We start from the raw sequence: 23,146 nt of genomic DNA on the forward strand, positions 1-23,146 counted from the left end.
AGATATACAACTGGAGGTATCAGTTAGGCTGATGGACTGTAAACCTGGAGCTCAGAATGGAGGTCTGTTTTGGAGCTATAAATTTGGAAATTCACAGACATATATAAATATGTGTGTACATATATTCTTTGAACCCATGTGATAATCAGCCATGAATACTTGGGAGTGTGGAATTAGAACGAATGAACCTTGAGTAGCACTTCTGGAGTGTTAACATTTAAGAATCAGGTAGAAGAGATATAAAAGAACTAAGAATAAGCAGAAAGCAAAGTAGGAAGAAACATGGTAGAGGATGATCACAGAAACCCAGAGTCCAGAATTTTTAAATAAGGTGGGAGAGGTCAAATGTGTTAGAGGCTCCTGAGAGAACCATTCGCAAGATCAGCTTTATGAAAAGATTACAATATACACTGTTTTGAAAATGGGTTAAAGTATGAAGATAGCAATATGAACAATCTTTCACACCTGGCTATGAAACAAAGAAGACAAGATTATAATTGCACTAAGATTCATTGTCTTACTTAATCCTCCAAATTGCCACTATCCTTATTTTACAGACGCAGAAACTGAGGCTTGGAGAGGTCAAGTTAACTTGAAAAGGTCAACCCAGTTTTTTCATCTCATCTAGGTGATCCCTAAAAGTCTTTCAACCTCCAAGAGAAAATTTAAAAATATACCTCTGTTTCTGTTCCACAGTCATAATAAATTTAGCGTCTTTCACAAGAACAGAAGCAGCCTGTTGCACACCTTTCCTTGTTGCACAAAACTAAAAATGAATGAATAATTTTTGTATTAATTGTATTCAAAACTGAACATTACACTGAAAAATAAGCAATCAACAATCCATACCACAAGTGTAGGTTTCTGATCAGAGTATGTTTGTATAACACTGGCAATTTTGTAGTTGAGGGTTAAATCAAACTTAAATTCAGTTTGGTTATTACTGCAAGGAAATCCAAGGACCACTTTCCGAAGTTTCACCGGTCTATGTCTCTCATCCATTTTCAGACACACAGCAGATCTTTCACCATCTGAAAGCCACTCTGCAATCTTTAAATAACGGAAACACACACATTAGACGTTTTTTCTAGTTAAGTTTTATGGCTAAAAAAACCCGCCCAATTACAGACCATTTTAAAGTCAGAGTATAAGAATATTTAATCAAGTAGTCTTTTCCAACATTACATATTCCAGTGACACCATTCTACTGACATATTGGTAAATGTTTTCAATAGTAGTGTTTCAAGATTATACCCACTTTCCACCATAGTAAACTTCCAATTAATTATTATTATTTTGCTTTATTTTCCTCCTTAAGAGTCCAAAGTAAAATTACAGCTGACTCTGGCAGAGAGTTCAATTTCTCACTGACACTAACTTCTCTGCTGTGTTTCAGAGCTGTGCCCAGGTATGGCTGACACTTTTTTTGCGGTATCCTGAATACTAGCTGAAGAGTAGCTACGTAATGACTGGCTTAGATTGGCAAGGTTGACAATTTTTTTAAACAAAGAACAAATAAACACTTGAGAGATGGCAGCACCAAAAGCACATTTCAGACTCAATGCTAGTTAATTTCTGGACCTGCGGTGAGCAATCCTTAACTTCATATACCCTGGTTAGCAATCAGGCTTCATGCCCTGCTACGAAACTGACTGTTGCTTTGACAGGAAGGTGGATTAATGAGTTTCTAGTTGCATAGCAAAGAAATATTAAAACATTTTCAAGGCTCTCATAGGTAGGGATGAGCTCACATAAGAATTTATAGTCCGAGATGAAAAGAAGGCCAAGACTGGATGCCTTAATTTAGAGGAAAACTGAGGAAGAGGACTTGTAGAAAGACACAGAGCTCATTCATAGAAGTAGTGATTATCACAAGAGGAAGTGAGTTTCAAGAGTTACAGGGGATTGATATTTAATAATTGCTTACACATCAATAAGAAAAGTTTAGTATCCCAGTGTGAAAAAGGGTAAAGGCCCTGGCAATTTGTAAAAAAAAAAACTTAAAGTAGGTGATAAATATATTAAAAATATTTACTTTAGTAGTAATCAAAGCAGCACAAAATTTTAAATGAAGGTACCATTTTAAACAGCAAATTTGAGAACTGTTTAAAAGTAATTATAACAATAATAATTTCATTGTTATTTATCCAGAATTAGAATACAGAGAAATGGCTGATAGTAGAAGTATAAATGAATATAACATTTATTGAAAGCACTGTGCCCTTAGTTTTACATACCCTTTGACTCAGTAATTTTACTTTACAAGACCATCCTAATAATCATGATGTTTTCAAAGATATATTAATTTCAGCACTATTTGCAATAGCAAAAAATGGAAATAATCTTCCATCATTAAGTTATTAGATAAATAAATTATAATAAAACCACAAAAATTATATTGAAGAATGTTTAATAACATGGAAGCATTTGTAGGTAACAAGCAAGTCATAAAAGAATGAGTGTATTATGACTCCATCAATATATCTAGAAGGACAAATGCTGAATTTTTATGGTTTATATGTACTTTAAAATTTTCTCTATTATTCTTGAATATGAACAATATAAGCTGTCATTTTACAAACAAAAATGATTAATTGTGCTAAATTAAAGATAAAGGCAAAAATTTCCATTTAATTAGACAATCTAGTAGCTTTTGTGAAAACAATTGCTAAGAATTAGCAGGGAAAAAAGTCGTATTACAGTAGGCTGAGAAGTAAACAGGAGTTAGAAAGAATGGTGAGATTGTACTATTTTTCAAGTATGCCAAAAGATTGAAGAAAAAAATTAGAACATATATCTGTTATAGAAAGTATAATACTGTACAATTACTTCTTGACATGTCCATGCACCCTATTAACCATGAGTCCTCCGCAAGATCAGGGTATGTTTTGCACCGATCATTAGTGCTTACCACAATTCCAGGCACACAGACTTGGGGGAGGTGATGGCAATCATCTAATTATTGTCATTCTCCAGCATACTTTGCTAGACAACTAGAGTCAACTGGTTACAACAACCAGAACATATTATTACTCAAGTTATTATGAAGTGTCTAAAACCCATGAAACCAAGACCTTTAGATACTATCAAACAACAGACTTGTAGCAAAAATATTATACTAAACCTGATCAACTAAATTTTATAGCCTTAATACTGCCATATCTATGAGATCTAACCATAACTTTCCACAACATACTTTCCTATTACACTAGTTAGGTGATTTACAGAAAAAAAATTACTTTTCTCTGAGATTAAAATGATTAAATATTTCACTAAGTCATAAAAAATCTGCTAGACTAAAATTCTGACTTACATCCTCAGTATTTGGAATTGTTGCAGATACAGCTACAAATCTCATTGGAATAATACTGCTGGTATTTTCTACACTATGAGATAAAAACTGCACAGTTTTCATTCTGCTGACTACAACTTCAAGAGTTGGTCCACGATTTTCATCTTTTATAACATGTACCTGAGAAAAAATTAAGGAAGAACCATTAGCTATAAAAATAAAAATCTATCTAGTCAATTAAAATGTGCAGTAATATTAACATTCTTACTAACAAAATAAGCACTTTCCACTTGAAGGGATAAAGCAAACACAGAGTTTGGTTTAAAATGTCTTCTTTCTGTCTACTCAAATCATGTCTTAATGTCTATCTCTGAAAGTGAATAATGTGTTCACTACCTCATCAATGAGAAATAATCGAACCAGTTGGACCAAAGAGTTGTCTCTCCATTTTCTAGTCATGCTATCCCATTTTTCCTAGGGAAAAAAAAAGTGGTTTAATTATATTATTAAGATGTCGATAAAATTTTTAACATGTTACAAATGATAGGCAATATTTTAGTTGATGTCTTAAAAGTCATCCCAAGAAAGACTTAAAGATTTCAAAAATTTCAAAGGATTTTGCTAGTCTTGTGTTTAAAAAACTGAACCCCCATTATTTTTAGCTTTAACCAAAAATATTCAAAATTATAGTCTAATTATCTTTTTTAAGCCCTATCAAGTTCCTCCCTCTACAACACAAAGTATTTGGGTAAAAATACATGAAGTAAGTATGATTACAAGTATCCACAATAACGAATTACCTCTTCATATCTTTTGCCTATTTACGCCATTTGGTTGTCTCTTACTTATTGATTTGCAAGTATTCCTTATATACCCTGATACTAGTACTTTTTGTTTGTTTCACACTGCAAATATATTCTTCTACTTAACATTTTCTTGCAACTTTTTTTCTTGGTGAAGAGAAAGAGGTATTTTCTAATAAAACCAAGAAAATAATCAAGTATAAATAACACCTACTGGAGTTGTCATAATAATGTGGGCATGCTGAATCTCAAAGAGGTCATCCACTACTGTATCTCCAGTGAGTTCTTTACAATTCAGTCCTATTGGTCCAAATTTTTCTTTCCAGTCATCAAAACGCTGACTACACAGGGCTTTTATTGGTGCCACTACAATAATATAAGATATTTATCTTGAATGTCAGTGCAATTTAAAATTATTTTTACAAACAGTTAATAAACTAGGATAAAAATACACATTTAGATGCTGCCTAATGTTTATAAATTAAAAGTTAACAATATAAACAAATTATTTAGAACTGTAAAGGTAATCACCAAACAGAAATAAAAATAGAAAAAGAAGTGATTCCTCAGGGAACTGAAACTAACAGTGAAGAAAGGTAGTGCAGGAAATTATTGCCCTTGTGATCATTGATTTCTGTTTTTAACCATGTGCATAAAATTACTTAGATAAACAAAAAAAAATTAAATATATACCTAAAAAAGAAGAGCAGAGGTTCTTACGGAAATTTCTAGAATTAAAAATATTTGATTCTATTTGCTAATCTTTCTGCTTCTTTCAAAAATAAACATGGGAAGGCCAAATTCTCAATTCCAATACTATTTTTATTTATAAATTTGGGAAAATACATTTTGAATTTAATGTAACAGATAAGGTCAAGCACGATATATCTTTATTTAAAAAATATGGCAAACCAAATAATAATTCCTATATCTTGAATTTGAATTTATTTTTTACTTTTGACTTTGTAGTTTCTCATTATTAAAATTAATTATGACTCATATAAATACTTACTGTAAACAATTTTAATATTCGACCATGGCAATGGTACTTCCATTAGCAATCTTGTTATAGCAAGTTCAAACAGTACAGTTTTTCCAGAACCAGTTGGAGCACAAATCACAAAATTCCTATCTGTATAAAGAAGCTAAAACATAAAATTTAATCATGCAATATATAGAATTTTTCATTCACATTTTCAGTTTGTTAGAAAACATGCCTTAGGAAGACTCTATGGAATAACAGTTCATACATCTTCACCTCTAAACTTACAAAAATTGTAAGTTTGCCTTAGATCTACCATCCTCAAAAAATAATGCTATTAATAATTTATCCTCTTGTTCGTCAAAGTAATAGGCTAGACCTAAAAGAAAATAATTTCAGTAGCTTCCAGAGAAATTTTTATAAGTCTAATAAATATAAACAACCTACCTAAGAAAATTACATGCATTCATTTAACAAACACTTTTTGAGCTCCTATATTGTACTGGTCAACTGAGTGTGATACTAGAGACATAAAAATGAATGTGATCTAGTCCCTGCTCTTAGAGAGCACACAATCTAGTAAGAAAAGGCAGATAAGTAAATAATTAAACAAAATACTTACATCATCAAAGGCTTTGGACTGTATATAGTTGAAATATGGAAATTCTTTGAAAATGTGTCTAAATTTCGCCGCTTAGAATAACATTAAGGAGTCAAATATTTCAGAATTTTAAAAATTGGTTACTTTTAATTTAAAAATTAAATTAATATTGACTTTGACAGTATTTAATGATGAGGTTTTAATGCTTCCTATTTTGGCATCAAAAGAAAGGAATTAACAGGTATAGAGGAAGGGACCAAGATGGAAACAAAGGAGGCTCCTAAACTTCGATCCTACCATGGATCCACTGGATATATAGCTACATGTGGAGAGAAATTCCCAAACTAGCTGAATGATTCCTTTACACCAGGAGTATGAGAAAATATCTGCATCAAAATAGGTAGGAAAGGCTGAGACAGTTCTTCCCATAAATCCCACCCCTGGTGCATCACCATACAATTGGGAGGAAACTGCTAACTCCTAGCTTCTCCCTGAGGAGCAAAGGCTTTGGACCACACATCTAGTGCCCCATTTAAGGCTCCCACCCAAGGGAAAAGCATTCAGCTCTGTAAGCCACCAGGGCTTACGTTTACAAGCAAAGTAAAGAAGCAGCTTTTAAATGGTCACAGGAACATCCCATCTCACAGGAACAACCTCGCAGGTATACATCCAGGCTCAGTGCAGAGAAAGCAGGACAAAATGTCCATCTTCAGTTTCTCCCTGAAAGGGATTTAACTCCATACTTTCTCAGCTGCTGCCTGAGGTTCCGGTTTCTAATCAGCCTACATCTAGGTGCTGATTGCAATCCTCCCCTTTGACACTGATATATTTTGGCATACCCTTAACTTCTGAAAGCCACTAAGAGCAAAGATAATCACAAAGGTTTGACAGGCAACCAGGAGCCTGGGCCAGGTTGACTGACAAGGTTCATTTCTTACACAAGATCAGTATCTCAAGCTGGGGAGGTAGATGTTATATCTAATGTGCAGAAACCAACACAGAGAGTCAAGGAAAATGAAGAAACAGGAATATGCTCCAAACAAACGAACAAGATAAATCTCCAGAAACTGAACTTAATGAAACAGAGACAAGTGATTTACCTGATAGAGAGTTCAAAATAACACATAAAGATGCTCACCAAGGTCAGGAAAGCAACGCATGAACAAAGTGAGAATTTCTACAGTCATACAAAATATTAAAAAGTACTAAACAGAAATCATAGAGCTGATGAATACAATAACTGACCTGAAAATTTCAACAGAAGGGTTCAACAGCAGACAGATCAACTGGAAGAAAGGATCAGTGAACTGAGAGATAAGGCAATGGAATTAATGCAATCACAGGAGCAAAACAAAAGAGTGAGAAAGAGTGTAATTAGCTTAAGGGACTTCCGGGACACCATCGAGTGGACCAATATACACATTATAAGGGTCCCAGATGGAAAAGAGAAAAGCGGGATAGGGCTTATTTAAAGAAATAATGGCTGAAAACTACCCTAGACTGGGGAAAGAAACAGACATCCAAATCCAGAAAGCCCAAAAATTACCAAAGAAGGTGATCTCAAGACAGCCACACTGAAACACACAGTAATTAAATTGTCAAAAGTTAAAGACAAAGAGAGAATCTTAAAAGCAGCAAGAGAAAAGCAACTTGTTACATACAAGGGAATCCCCATAAGACTATGAGTGCATATTTCAGCAAAAACCTTGCAGACCAGATTGTGGAATATATATTCTGGGTACTGAAAGAAAAAACTGCCAATCAAGAATATTTTACCCAGAGAAGTTATCCTTCAGAATTGAAGGAGAGAAAAAGAGTTTTTTAGACAAACAAAAACCAAAGGATTTCATCACCACTAGACCAGCTTTACAAGAAATGCTAAAGGAAATACTTCAAGCTGATATGAAAGGATGCTAATTAGTAAGAGGAAAACATCGAAGTACAAAACTCACTGATACAGATTCATATATTTAAATTCAGAATACTCTAATATTGTAATGGTGGTAGTTAATCACTTACTTTAGTATAAAGGTTAAAAGACAAAAGTAGTACATCTATAATAATTTATTAATGGATGCACAAAATAAAAAGATATAAATTGTGGCATCAAAAACACAAAATGTGAAGAAAGTGAGTGTAAAATTGTACAGCTTTTGAATGCATTCACAATTAAGTTGTTATCTGCTTAAAAGAGACTGTTAAAAGTGTAAGATTTTTCATGCAAGCCTCATGGTAACTATAAAGCAAAACTTTACAGTTGATACATAGAGATAAAGAGAAAGGATAAGAACATACCACTACAGAAAATCATCAAATCACAAAGAAAAGTAGCAAGAGAAGAAAGGAGCAGCAGAGCTACAAAAAGTCAGAAAACAATAAAATGACAATGCTAAGTCCATACCTATCAATAAATACTTTAAATGTAAATGGACTAAATTTTCTAATCAAAAGACATAAAGTAGCTGAATGGATTTATAAAAAAAGACAGAATTAAATTATTTGCTGCCTGCAAGAGACTCATTTCAGCTCCAAGGATAGGTTGAAAGTAAAGGGATGGGAAAAGATATTCTACACAAACGGAAATCAGAAGAAAGCAGAAGTAGCTCTACTTATATCAGACAAAATAGACAAAGTTAAAAACTGTATCTAGAAACAAAGAAGTCATTATATAATGATAAAGGGGTCAATTAATCAGTAGGATATAGCAACTGTAAATATTTATGTACCCAACATTGGAGCACCTAAATATATAAAACAAATGTTAACAGATCTGAAAAGACAAATAGAGAGCAATAAATCATAGTAGGGAGCTTCAAGACCCCACTTTCAACAATGAATAGAACATCCAGAAATAAAATCAATAAGGAAACACTGAACTTAAACTATGATCTAACAGACATATACAGAGCATTTCTTCCAGCAGCAACAGAATACACATTCCTCTTAAGTGCACATGGAACATTCTCCAGGATAGATCATGTGTTAGGCCACAAAACAAGTCTTAATAAAGTTTTTAAAGAAGTGTTAAAAGAAAACTGAAATCATATCAAGCACCTTTTCTAACCACAAGAGTACGAAACTAAAGATCAATGAAAAGAGTAAAACTGGAAAGTTCATAAATATATGGAGATTAAACAACATGCTCCTGAGCAACCACTAGGATCAAAGAAAAAACCAAAAGGGAAATCAAGAACATATCTTGAGACAAGTGAAAATGGAAACACAACATACCAAAACTTATGGGATACAATAAAAGCAGTTCTAAAAGGGAACTTTATAGTGATAAATGCCTACATGAAGAAAAAAAGAAATATCACAAACAACCAAACTTTATACTCAAAGGACTGGAAAAAGAGGAACAAAATAAGTCCAAAGTTAGCAGAAGAAAGGAAATAACAAAGATCAGAGCAGAAATAAATAAAAGAGAGACCAGAAAAACAATAGAAAAGATCAATGAAACTAAGAGCTGTTTTTCTGAAAAGATAAACAAAATTGACCAACCTTTAGCTTAAATAACGAAGAAAAACATAGAGATGATTCATATAAAATCAGAAATGAAAGAGGAGAAAACACAACTAATAACATAGAGATACAAAGGATTGTAAGAGACTACTATGAACAATTATATGTCAAAAAAGTAGATAATCTAGAAGAAATGGAAAATTCCTAGAAATAAGAAACTACCAAGGCTGAATCATGAAGAAACAGAAAATCTGAACAAATCAATCACTAGTAAGGAGACTGAATCAGTAAATCAAAAATTTCCCAACAAAGTCCAGGATCAGATGACTTTACTGGTGAACTCTACCAAATATTTAAAGAAGAATTAATACCAATTCTTCTCAAACTCTTCCAAAAAATAAAAGAGGAGGGAATACCTCCAAACTCATTTTACAAAGCCAGCATTCCACTGATACCAAAGCCAGATAAGGACACCACAAGAAAAGAAAATTACAGGACAATATCCCTAATAAACACAGATGCAAAAATTATGAAATTTACTCCTGGGATATAAGGATAGTTCAACATCCACAAGTCAATCAACATGATACACCACTTTAACAAAATGAAGGATAAATATCATATGATCACCTCAATAGATGCAGAAAAAGCATTTGACAAAATACAGCATCTTTTCAGGATTAAAAACTCTCAAGAAACTGGATTTAGAAGAAACATACTTTAACATAATAAAGACTATATATGACAAGCTTACAACTAACATTCATACTTAATGGTGAAAAACTGAAAGTTTTCCCCTTAAGATCAGAAACAAGACAAGGATGCCCATTCTTGCCCCTTCTGTTCCACATGGTATTAGATATCCTAGCCATGGCAATCAGATGAAAAATAAATAAAATAAAGGAATCCAAATTGGAAAGGAAAAGTATAACTGTTTCTATTTGCAGATGACATGAAATTATATATAGAAAACCCTAGAGAGTCCACAAAAAATTTGTTAAAACTAATAAATGAATTCAGTAAAGTTGCAGGATACAAAATCAACATACAAAAATAAGTTGTGTTTCTATATACCAACAACAAAATATCAGAAAGAGAAATGATGAAAACAATCCCATTAACAGTAGCATCAAAAAGAATACTCATGAATAAATTTAATAAAGGAGGTAAAAGATCTGTAAACCGAAAACTGTAAGACACTGATGAAAAAAACTGAAGACACAAATAAACAGAAAGACATTCCAAGTTCATGGGTTCAGAGAATATCGCTGCATGTCCACACTACCCTAAGTGATCTACAGATTCAACACCATCCCTATTCAAATTCCAACTGCATTTTTCACAGAAATAGAAAAAACAACCCTAAAAATCATATGAAACCACACACACACAAATAGCCAAAGCAATCCTAAGAAAGAAGAACAAAGCTGGAGGTATCGCACTTCCTGGCTTCAAACTATTTACAAAGCTATGATAATCAAAACAGTATGGTATTGGCATTAAAAACAGACATATATATCAATGGGAGAAAAACCATCCAGCCCAGAAATAAACTCATGCATATATAGTCAATTAATTTTCAACAAAGGAGCCAAGAAATGGCAAAGAATAATCTCTTCAATAAATGGTGATTGGAAAACTGGATATCTACCTGCAAAGGAATGAAACTGGACCCCTATGTTATACCATACACAAAAATCAACTCAGAATGGTTTAAGGACTTAATATGACTTGAATGATAAAACTCTGAGAGGAAAACATGGGGTAAATGCTTCTTGACACTGGTCATGGCAATGATTTTTTTGGATTTGAAACCAAAAGCAAAGGCAACAAATGTGAAAATAAATAAATGAGACTGCATCAAACTAGAAAGCTTCTGCACTGCAGAAGAAACCATCAAAGTGAAAAGGCAACCTATGGGAGAAATACTAGCAAACCATGTATCCAATGAGGGGTTAATATCCAAAATAAATAAGGAACTTACAAAAATCAAAAACAAATAACCCAATTTTAAAATAGGCAGAGGATCTGAACAGATATTTTCTCAAAGGAGATATACAAATGGCCAACAGTACATGAAAAGGCACTCAACATCACTAATCATTAGGGAAATGCAAATCGAAACCACAATGAGATAGCACCTCACACTTGTTAGAATGGCTACAATTAAAAAGATAAGAGAAACGCTGGTGAGGATGCAGATGAAAACTGTAACTTTGTACACTACTGGTAGGGATGTAAACTGATGCAGTCATTCCTCAAAAATTTAAAAATAGAAGTACCATATGATCCAACAATCCCTGGGTTATACCTAAAGGAAACAAAATCAGTATCTCAAAGAAATATCTGCACTCTCATGTTCACTGCAGCATTATTCACAATAGCCAGAGTACAGAAACAACCTAAATGTCCATTAAGAAATGAATGGATTAAAAAAAAAGTGTATAAGAACAGAATATTATTCAGCCTTAAAGAGAAGGAAATTCTGCCTTTTGTGACAACATGGATGAGGCTAGAGGGCATTACACAAAGTGAATTAAGCCACAAAGAGAAAGACAAATCCTGCATGGTTTCACTTATAAGTGGAATCTTTAAAAAAAAAAAAAAAATTAAACTCTTAGAAACAGTAGAATGAATAGTGGCTGCCAGGGGCTAGGGGTATGGGGGAAATACAGAGAGGCTAGTGAAAAAGTACAAACTTTAGCCATAAGATGAGTAAGATCAAAGGATCTAATGTACAAAATGGTTGAGTAGAGTTTCAAATACTGATTTGTATAACTGAAATTTGCTAAGAGAGTTGAATGCAAGTGTTCTCACCCAGAAAAAAAAAGGAGGTAAATATGTGAGGTGATGGATATGTTAACTAACTAGAGGGTGGGAAACTTCTGTAGTGTATATATTTATTAAATTATCACATTGAACACTTTAAACATATTGTAATTTTATTTGTCAATTACATCTCAATAAAGCTGGGGTGGGGGGGAGGAATTAACAAATTATCCCCAGTCACATTCCACATTCTGAAAAGAACTTGTAAAGTCCTTATGGAGAAACAGGGTTATATATAAGGGTTACACTTTGACAATTAGATCTGATGGGGAGATATATATCTGAACTAAGTATGTAGTTTTATCTTTTCCAGAGTTGTTTTTTTTTTTTTTTTTCTTATTCATCTTGACTAGGTCATTTGATTTTTTATCTCTTCTTTAAAACCCCAAATTTCATTTTTTACCTGCTGATTGTGCTCTATTAGCTGATGTATGTTTCTGGTCACCTAGCCCTGAATCCCTTTGTTTTTGATGATTTGGTTGTGCCAAGTGGTGGATTTAACTGTGATTATCAGCAATATTGGCTCAACAAGAACTTAAACATTAAATAGTTCTTCCTCGAAGAAAGCTCAAAAATATTGATATAAAGAATAAATTGTCCCCTCTTCAAAGTAAGAGTCTATTGCCAGCAAGGGAGATATCTGTACTTACATGGTATTCTTCCCCAGTCTGAGCCATATCTGTCAACTGCGTTTATTAAACACTACGCAAAATACATTACTAGATTTAGAAACCAGCAGTAAGTTATAAATAAAGAAGAAAATGAGTTCCTACAACTGAGACTGTTACAATCTTAGGAGATGTAAGACAGATAATTTACCTAAGAATGCAAATACAGTTATTTAAGCAATTGTATTTTTATAAAGATATACAAAAACTGATGAATTGTGGTAAGTGATCCTTTTAAAAGTTAAATCAGAGCATATTACTTCTCTGCTCAAATTCCCCTCTTCTCTCAAAGCATATGGCCACCAGGCCCTATGTGATCTTGCCTCTGGCTTCACTTCTGTTTCTGACCTCCTGTCCTACTACTCTTGCTTCTGACTCATCTCCTGTGGCTTTACTGGACTCTTTTTTGTTCCTCAAAAACATCAGCCACGTTCTTCCTGTAAAGCCTTCCCTCTGCCTAGACTGTTCTCTCCATATTTTCTTGGCTCTCTTCAATTGCTTACATCTCACCTTCTAAAGAAGACCTACCCTAATCACTCTAATTCTAGCCCTGAGCTCCCATTCCAGCATTCCCAATTTAACCTCCTTTACACTGCCTCCCTTTTTTCTTTTTCATATTACTCATCACCTTCTAAAATACTGTAAGACTTATTTATACACTGTTACAATGGCTCTGATCTATCCTCTTCCCCATCCCCATCCCAAGAATGTTAACTGCTCAAGGGCAAGGATTCATTGTCTGTTTTCTTAACTGACAAATCCCAAATGCCTGGTTTGCATTTATTAAATCAAGCACATAATTTACAAATCTTCCTTTTACTTTCTGTTGTGCATTGTTTCAGAATATTTGTGCCAAAACAAAAATGTAATTTTTAGTTTGTCAATCCATCAGCTTTTGAACGAATCTCATTTTTTCCTTTCAAATGTATCTCTTTCTTTAAAATATTTATTTGTAACAAGCCCACAAGTGGGTCAGCATGCTGGTTTTTCTCTCATTAGGTAGTTCCACATCAATTTACACTCACAAAAATGAATCTATGATTCAGAGCAGATATAAAATCAGTTTTCTAGCTCATGAGAAAACTACTAAGTATATCATTTATCATCACTTTCAACACTTAATATCAGATTTTTCCTTTCGTCCAACAAATTCTCAGCAGTCTCAGTGCAATTATATGTTATAACAGGGGAAATGTCTGCAGAACCGAAAATGACAACAGTACTGTGGCAGGATCAATCTGACTGAAATTCTATTGTCCTGAGGATTCAAATACAGTTAAATATTATAAAATAATCAGAAAATAAGTCCAAGTAATCCCGAAACTCTCAACCTATCATGAATAGCATTCAGTCCTCCGCTTTAAATATACATTTGGAAGCAATAAAGTGTAGCAAGCTTGGTGACTCTGACAGTGAATGAACTTTTTGGACAATAAATCAATGGACACAAGAGTAGACAGCAGTCCTAACTAACAAAGAGACCTAAGTAACAGAACCACTTCAGCTGTGCTAAAATAGCATGAAAATCTTTAAAACTCTTCAAAAATCAGTGTCATATTATGGCAAGTTCAGATATGGGATGAGAATTTCCCACCATACAGATAATGAAATTAACTTCAAGTGTTTACTGCTAACCTATGTCCTACATTCCTGCACTATTTAGGTCACCAGAGAGAAGGACGGGCAGCAGGGCTGAGGCACCAGGACGAACAGGAGCACTAGCGCTGGCTGTGTCTGGCGTGATTATATCACCAGGCATAACCCTTTTATTGTCCTCTCCTCCCATTCTAACTCAGTCCAGTTATCTGCTTTGAAGCAATTTTTCACAAGTGGTCAAGCGAACATTTTCTAACTTAACTTCAGAATTTCTCAGTCCCCAGAGTATCCAGGATTAGAATCACTCATCCCTAGGTTTCTCCAGCTCAGCTGCCCAATATTTGGAATTCACTTTCTGTTTTGCCAACTAGCCTATATCTCTTGTGGATTCTAGAACCTTCCCCAGCTTTGAGTCACTAATTCCAAATCCTAAAGCATAGTTTTGGTAATACAAGTTGACCTGTTCAAAAATATTACATGGTTTCTCTTCATGACTTAACAAATGTATTAAAAATAAAAACAAAAGCTTCTGACCTTGATACTCATGGTGTTAAATGATCTAATCCTAAAATATCTATCCAACAGTATCTCCTACTACTTATTTAATCGTAATTTTTCTCACCCAAAGTGGAATGCTTTTCTTTTCAAACATATTCCATACTTTCTTATCTCACCCTTGCTTATGGCTACTCTTTTGCCAGAACAACTTCCCTACTTTATCTGTCTTTCAAAGTATTTGGAGATAAGAAGATACATAAGGCTTGATCCTTGCCTTCAAGGAGTTCATAGGTCATAGGGAAATAGACACACAAACAGTTGATGAATTATAATAAAATAGAAAAAGTACACTGTTACAGATATACACAAAGTATCAAATACACAAAGAGGATGTTACCTCCAGAACACACATATGTACTCAAAATATTTACATTGGAAATACCCAAACACGTAAATCAAATTGTAAGTATAAACTACAAATTAGCGTTCTTTAAAAAAATTCTAGATTTGTAAAAACATCCCAATCCAGACTGTCCCATTCTCAGTCACTTCCCCTACCCATGTTTATACCAATATGCTGTCCTTACCCAAAGTATAAGAAATTATCTGTATTAATTTGTAAGTAGATATGCTCTGAGTTCAGCCAATCATACAAATTTCATTTCTGTATTTATCTTGTCACAGACTGGTAATAAACGGTTCACAAACTGGCACCAGTCTGCAGACCATACTTTGAGTAGCACTGACTATCACGCATTCTGGGTCCCTTACGTGACCCAAAAGATTCACTTTTACCTCTTTTTCTTTATCAATGAAAATAAACAAACAGAAACACAATGAACAAAATGTTTTAAAATTATGACTTCAAATATAATGCTGCTATAGTAAAATAATTTAAAGGATACGGATTTCTGTGACAGCCTTCAAGGAATCTAAATCATTTTCTGTTACCCCTAAAAAAAAAAAAAAAACCACATGCTTATGGATATTTCCAACCTTTTCTATAAAAACTACTTCAAGAAAATTTGCATAAATTTTTTTGAGATCACAATTAAAAACATTAGATCACAGTTAAAAAATAATGCAATGTAATAAAGAAATTGCACATAGCCTATTCAGATTTACTATATTTTTGTATTCTTATCTATGCTAAGAAATATAGACTAATTGTACTTTTATAAAGCCAACTGAAAAAGTAAGGAATTACCTTGAACTTCATAAGGCTGGGATGCAACTGATAAAGAAGGCACCTTCTTTGATTTCAGAAGCAGAAAAATTATCTCATTTGCTGTAAACATATTAATGTCTGAATACTGAGGTTTCTACTTACTATTACTACATTTCCATGATTTCCCTTTGTTCATCTCCATTTGGACAATTTTCACAGAGCCAATATGAGAGTCCAAGTTTGTACTGTCACTAGAATAAACACTCTCATGTATGTTGTCAGATATTTTAAATAATCTGCAAAAAAAAAAAAAGTTTGCATTTGCGACAGTTGCTCCCCTTCCCCTTTAGCATTTTATCATAGTTACCTTGCAAAACTGCAATCCTAGGTCAATATAACTATATACTATTTTTTTGTAATTGCAGCCAGGTGGTGGAACACTGCTGGAAAAAGCACAATTGTTAGGTAGATGAGTAATATTAAAATTCAGTCATCATCAGCAAGACTGAAGATACAAGATCAATATACAAAAATCAGTTGTATTTCTATACAGTTGCAATGGACAATCTGAAAAACAAATTTTTTAAATTCCACTTAATACAGCATCAAAAAGAATAAAGTACTCATGAGTAAATTTAACAAAATAAGTATAAGACTTGTCCACTGAAAACCACAAAACATCTTTGCAAGAAATTAGACAAAACCTAAATGAATGGAAAGGTAGCCCATGTTCATAGATTGGAAGATTTAATGATATTAAGATAGCAATACTTATCACATTGTCTACAGATTCAACACAGTCCCTAGCAAAATCCCAGCTGGCTTCTTTGCAGAAACTGACCAGCTTATCCTAAAATTCATATGAAAATGCAAGGAACTCAGAATAGAAAAAAAATTTTTTGAGAAAAGGAACAAAGTTGGAGGACTCATACTTCCTGATTTGAAAACTTACGACAAAGCTACAGCAATCAAGACAATGCAGGGTATGCCAGTGTAGGATACATCCTTATGCCAGGCATAAGGACAGACACATTGATCAACAGAATAGAATTAAGAATACCGAACTAAACCTTTGTGTGGTATGACAGAAAATACACATTTGATTTTTATTTCCAATTCCTGGCACAGAGCTCCTAAAAGCTTTGGATTCCCTGTATGATGAAAGTAACAGAAGCATCTTTTGTCATTCATAACAAGTCCCTTTCAATCTACTTGAGTTTATGTTAACGAGGGGCCCTGCCGCTAGATAGTTTCAGGATGGGGACTGATCACCAGAAAGATCAAAACTTGATTAGAGGGCTGGGACTTCTATTTCCACTCCCAACATCCAAGGAGAGGAGAGGTGCTGGAGACGGAACTCAATCACCAATGGCCAGTGATTTAATCAATGATGCCTATGTAATGAAACCTCCATGAATGGAAAATTCCTATGATAGGGGGTTCAGAGAGCTTCTGGGTTGATAAACACATCAAGGTGCTGAAAGGGTGACACACTCAGGATTTGGAGGCTCTGTGCAGTCTCCCTCTCCATACCTTGCCTTATGCATCTCTTACATTTGACTATTCCTAAGCTGTATCTTTTATAATGAACTGGTAAATATAAGTAAAGTGTTTTTTAAATTCTATGAGTCATTCTAGCAAATTATTAAACCTAATTTGTGGTCGTGGGAACTCCCAAATAGTCTGTAAGGCAGAAATGTGGGTAGCCTGGCACCCTATTTGTGGCTGGCATCTGAAGTAGGGCAGTCTTCTGGGACTGAAACCTTAACCAGTGGGGTCTGATGCTAATTCCAGGAATTAGCATGAAAATTGAACTGAATTGTTGGACACTCATCAGTGTCAAAGAATCAGAGAGTTGGCTGGTGTCAAAAAGTCCCCCAGACCTTCCATTTATGGTCAATTGATTGTCAGTGAGGATGCCATGACATTCAATGGGGAAAGAATAGTTTTTTCAACAAATGGTGCTGAAACAGCTGGATATCAATGTGCAAAAAAATGAAGTTGGACTCCTATCTTGCACCATATCAAAAAATTAAAATGGATCACAGACCTAAAATTAAGAACTAAAACTATAAAACTCTTAGAAGAAAATGTAGGAGCAAATCTTCATGACCTTGGATTAGGCAATGATTTCTTAGATAGGACACCAAAAATCCAACCAACATAAGAAAAACTGGACTTCATCAAAATTAAAAACTTCTGAGCTGCTAAGGACACCACCAAAAAAGTGAAAAACAACACACAGATATGGGAGAAAATGTTTGCAAATCATATAACTGATAAGGGATTTTTATCCAGAATAAAGAACCCTTACAACTCAACAGTAAAAAGACAAATGATCCAATTAAAAAACAAGCAAAGAATCTGAACAGACATTCCTTCAAAGAAGATATACAAATAGCCAATAATCACATGAAAAGATGCCCACCATCTTTAGTCAGCAGGGATATGCAAATCAAAACCACAATGAGATACACTTCACACCCACTAGCATGGCTATAATAAAAAGGACAGACAACTAGTGCGGACAACGATATGGAGAAATCAGAACCTTCATACATTGCTAATGGGATTGTACAGTGGTGTAGTCACTTTGTAAAACTATTTGGCAGTTTCTCATAAAAGATAAACACTGAGTTACCATATGATCCAGCAATTCCACTTCTAAGTATAAATTCAAAAGAATTAAAATGTATTTGACCTTTGAACAACATACTGCACGGGTCCACTTATACCCGGATTTTTTTTCAATAAATACTACTATAGTACTATATGATCTGAGGTTGGTTGAATCCACTGGTGCAGAAGATAGGGAGGGCCAACTATAAAGTTATACTCCAATTTTGACTTCACAGAGGGTCGCCACCCCTAACCCCTGTATTGTTGAAGGGTCATATGTATATATACACACAAAAACTTTTACACGAATATTCATAGCAACATTATTCATAATAGCCAAAAAGTAGAAACCACTCAGATGTCTATTAGCTGCAAGATGGATAAACAAAGTGTGATGTACCTGTTCAGTGAAATACTTGGGCATAAGAAGGAATAAAATACTGATGCATGACATAACACAGATGAATCTTGAAAACATTATGCTAAGTGAAAGAAGCCAGACACAGAAGGCCAGATATTGTATGACTCCACTTATATGAAATGTCTAGAATAGGTAAATCCATAGAAGCAGAAAATAGATGAGTGGTTGCCAGGGGCTAGATGGGGAAAGGATGGAAGGGGAGTGACTGTTAATGAGTAAAGAGTTTCTTTTGGGGCAGTAAAAACATTTTAAAATTGGATAGTAGTGATGGTTACACAACTCTGTGACTACACTAAAAACCATGAATTGTACACTTCAAAATAGTGAATTTCATGATATGGGAATTATACCTTAATAAGATTTATTTAAAAATTAACAGACATCAACCTCAGCTGGGCCCTTTGTAGTGTCCGACAGTCCTACCATTATTCTAATTAGACTGCTTTCCCATTCTCCATAATTTCTTCCACTCTTCTCATACTTGCTCAATAGTCCAACTTTTCTTATGCCAGAGAAAAAACAAAAGCTATCAACTACATCGCTTCTGAATCTTAAACCCATATATCTGATGGCCTATTTGGATAATTTTTAGGTACCTAAAATCGACATATCCAAATCTGTTCTCATCACCTTCCCCAAAACCTGTTCTCCTTTTACAGTTTTCTGTATCATGAAAGAACACTATCACCCTTCACCATTCTGGCTCAAGCCAGAAAACTAGGAATCAGGTCTCGTATCCAAAAAATCATTTAAGGCCTGTGAAAGTCTATCTCCTAAGTAACTTTGAACTTTCTCATTCCTGAATCACAGTCCTAGGTCAGGTTACCATTCTGTCTCACCTAGACTAACAACAACAACAAAAACCTAAGTGACTCTTCACAATTCATTCTAGCTCCATTCTAATTTATCACACTGAGGTCAAATGGACTTTAAATTAAAAAGAAAATCTAATTTTACTCCTCTGCTTAAAACCAAGGACCTTAGAACAATGTAACAATCACCTAGAAAATTTGTTAAAAAGGAAGATTCCTGGGTCCCATCCCTACTCTTATCTAGACTGTGATTCAACAGGTCTAAGGTAGGAACCAGCAATCTAAATTTTTAACAAGAACTTCAGGTGATTCTGATGCAGTAAGCCAGTTTAATAAGCACTGCCTTAAGAAAAAGTACAAAACGTTTCATGGCCTACAAGACTCTGAATGACTTGGCCCCTCCATACCTTCTCTCTTAGCATTCTCTCTTACTTTAAAGAAAAGTTTCTTAGAATAAGCCAAGCTCTGTGCCACCTTAGGACTTTTGTGCATACTATTCCTTCTGCCTGGAACACTCTCCTTCTGTATTTACATTCAGCTTGATTCTATTCCTCCTTCAAGTTAAGCTTAAATATCATTCCTTCAGGAAAGTCTTCCCTGAGTGTGCAGAGCAGGTCAGGACCCTATGTTAATAGCACTTCTCAAAGGATGGTCAAGACTCAGAGAGTTCATAAGATCAAAACAATTTCCATAACACTTTTTTACATAATTTTAATTTCAAATATGATTAAATATTAATAGACATAACCCAAATAAGAAAAAGCTCCATGGGAATCCTCAATAATGTTTAAGAGTAAGAGGGTCCTGAGAAAAGAGTTTGAGAACCTCTGTTTTAACTATATATTTCATCAAAATAATTGTAGAACAAAAAGTATTCAATCACTTATACTTAGTTGTTTACTATCTGCCTTTCCCCCATGAACTGTTTAGTCCTCTGAAGGGGAGAAGCTGTGACCAGAGTCCCAGGGCAACCAGCGTCTAGTACGCGGCAGACGCTGTGCGTTGTTGACGTTTCTCTCATTCAGACTCCACCATACTCCTGGACATACACACAACTATTCAACTTTATCACTGAGTGTTATTTACTTCATTTAATTAATTACCTTTTCCGGAAGGCTGAGGTGCTCTCTCCTTTATCTTGTGCAAAATTAACTAATTTTGTATCATCTGGAACATTTTTCTCAAGTGCTATCTCAGTGCCAAAGCAAGTTGTATACTTCTGAGAAGAACCATATTTCAGCTTGCCAGCAACGTGTAAGTCATTGTTACTTGCCCCTCCTAAATTTAGATCATCATCCTCATATTTACTAGAAGGGAAGGCAAACTGGAATTTTTGTGTTGGTGACATATAATTTGTGTCTTCATTACTTATACTTAAATTTGATGTTAACATTTTTGACCTCTTTGGACCTACAAAAATGGAATATATCAATTACTACATGTTCTTGAAAACATTTTTCAAAATGACAGAAAAATTCAATAAAAATTTTCAAGAGTTTACTAGGTAAATATGAAAGCTAAAACAAAAGTATTAGCACAATAACTAGATACTCTGTAATACCACATATGATTTTGAAATACAGGTAGTTGTTACTCTTATGGTATATCATATCACTGAAGGATACTCAGAAATTAGTTAAGAATTACTGAAATTAAATTTGAAATTTATATGAAACCTCTAATATAAAATGGGCTTAATTTCTGACCCACAGAAATAACCATAATTGTAATATGTAAATATTTTACCTACTACAAATGATGTAATTATGTAAGTAATCATGAGGATTTAAAAATTTATATAAATAACTTACACACAGAAATACAATGACCAAACATATAAAATGTTACTGAACATGATTCAGTATTAAAATACATGATACAATGCTTTTAACTTTGTAATCTTGCTTCTAAGTAACTTAATAGCTTGATAATATCTTGATAAAGGAATGCTTTCACAAGGTGACAGTATTTTAGGTTTCTTTACAGAGACTTTACAAGCAGCTTTGAAAGGTTTGTAAGGAGTTCAGAGGCCTTATTAGGGCTTAAATTTGCTTTATCATTTATGTACTAGATATACATATTATATGTGTGTGTGTGTGTATACGTATACACACACCATTTATTCTATATGTTATTTGATACATCCAAGAGTATATAATATTTTCATATATAAAATATATACAAATTATGAGGCTTAATAATATATATGTATGAACTTACCACTCAATTTAAAAATCAAAATTTTACCAATATCACCTTAGATCACATATACTGTTCGAGTGTGCTTGTTTTCTAGCTTTATAAAAATGGTAACAAACTATATACAATTTTGTGTATCTTGTTTTTTTTCACTCAATATATTTCAGGACTCTAGTTTCCTAAATCAAAGGACCCTACCTTTAATAAAGGGCAAGGCAAAAACTTAACAGTAGTGACAGTCTTCATGGTAAAAGGAAACAAATTCACAAAACAATGTAACAGGTGTGTGACAGCATATTTTGTGCACATAACATATATACGTATGTATATATATATGTACAGAAAGAGAAGGTGTTTCAGATTTTAAGATTTGGTGAGCACTATTTTGAATAAGTCAAGTTCCTAACTTTCATCTTACTCCATTAAAATAAAAGAATTAATATTTTAACGTGTTACTATATTTTTTTCACAGTGACATGACCTGAATGGGTTTGGCCTCACAACAAATATGTGATAATTACCCAACAGCTTATGACTTTCTATTTCTTCCTCTAAAGCCTGAGTATCTGGAATTTCCGAAATCAATGGAGCAGGTGGGAGAAACCAATCCAATGATTTTTCGTTGTCGGGATAGCTATATAAAATACAAAAATATGAATATATGTAAATAAAAATATAACACCCGAAACTATGTATTTATTTGACTGAATATTACTCAATTACACGCTCTTAAATTTAATATACTATATTTCTGTGATGACTTTGATTTATCCCTATACAGCAGCATTTTCAATCTTTTTTCCTTGTGTGTTATGGGATTAATGATACTGCTATGTGAGATATGCTACCTAAATAATGGCTATAACTCCATCTTCTTTTCTCCAATTCAAATGCTTGGACAGGAATCTTAAATCTGCTCACTATATATATAAGAAAGCAGTAAATCATTCTGAAACTTTAGCATCTTAACCAATACTAGTAACAAATTACCAGTGAAACACCTGACAACTAATCATGGGTCTTAAGTGTGTAAGTGACATCATTACTGGTATTCTAGAGTATTCCTAAAACATTGTTACAAATTAACATCTTAACCCAAATATTCTTGGTCCAGAACCATCTACAACCACAGAAAATACAAGAAACCAGCCGTAACTCATAATCCCTTTGTAAACCCACAGTAACTGATGAGATTT

General features: G+C 33.7%; 1 protein-coding gene across 13 annotated transcripts in view; it reads right to left on the reverse strand.

Annotated features, from left to right (window-relative positions):
- HFM1 (helicase for meiosis 1) overlaps positions 1–23,146 on the reverse strand; it is a 99,948-nt gene that overhangs the window by 69,691 nt on the left and 7,111 nt on the right. For 12 of the 13 annotated variants that reach the window (XM_074369925.1, XM_074369924.1, XM_074369923.1 and 9 more), the window contains exons 3-13: positions 22,472–22,584; positions 20,855–21,161; positions 16,062–16,195; positions 15,637–15,684; positions 5,700–5,770; positions 5,108–5,240; positions 4,310–4,461; positions 3,689–3,766; positions 3,314–3,472; positions 850–1,050; positions 678–766 (exon numbers count right to left, since the gene is read on the reverse strand). In XM_074369925.1, the coding sequence (XP_074226026.1) occupies positions 678–766; positions 850–1,050; positions 3,314–3,472; positions 3,689–3,766; positions 4,310–4,461; positions 5,108–5,240; positions 5,700–5,770; positions 15,637–15,684; positions 16,062–16,195; positions 20,855–21,161; positions 22,472–22,584 (1,485 nt within the window). The remainder of the gene's footprint in view (positions 1–677; positions 767–849; positions 1,051–3,313; positions 3,473–3,688; positions 3,767–4,309; positions 4,462–5,107; positions 5,241–5,699; positions 5,771–15,636; positions 15,685–16,061; positions 16,196–20,854; positions 21,162–22,471; positions 22,585–23,146) is intronic. The other variant, XM_074369928.1, reaches the window with a different exon arrangement.

The sequence above is a fragment of the Camelus bactrianus genome, chromosome 9 (genome assembly GCF_048773025.1).
Source record: "Camelus bactrianus isolate YW-2024 breed Bactrian camel chromosome 9, ASM4877302v1, whole genome shotgun sequence".
Taxonomy (NCBI): domain Eukaryota; kingdom Metazoa; phylum Chordata; class Mammalia; order Artiodactyla; family Camelidae; genus Camelus; species Camelus bactrianus.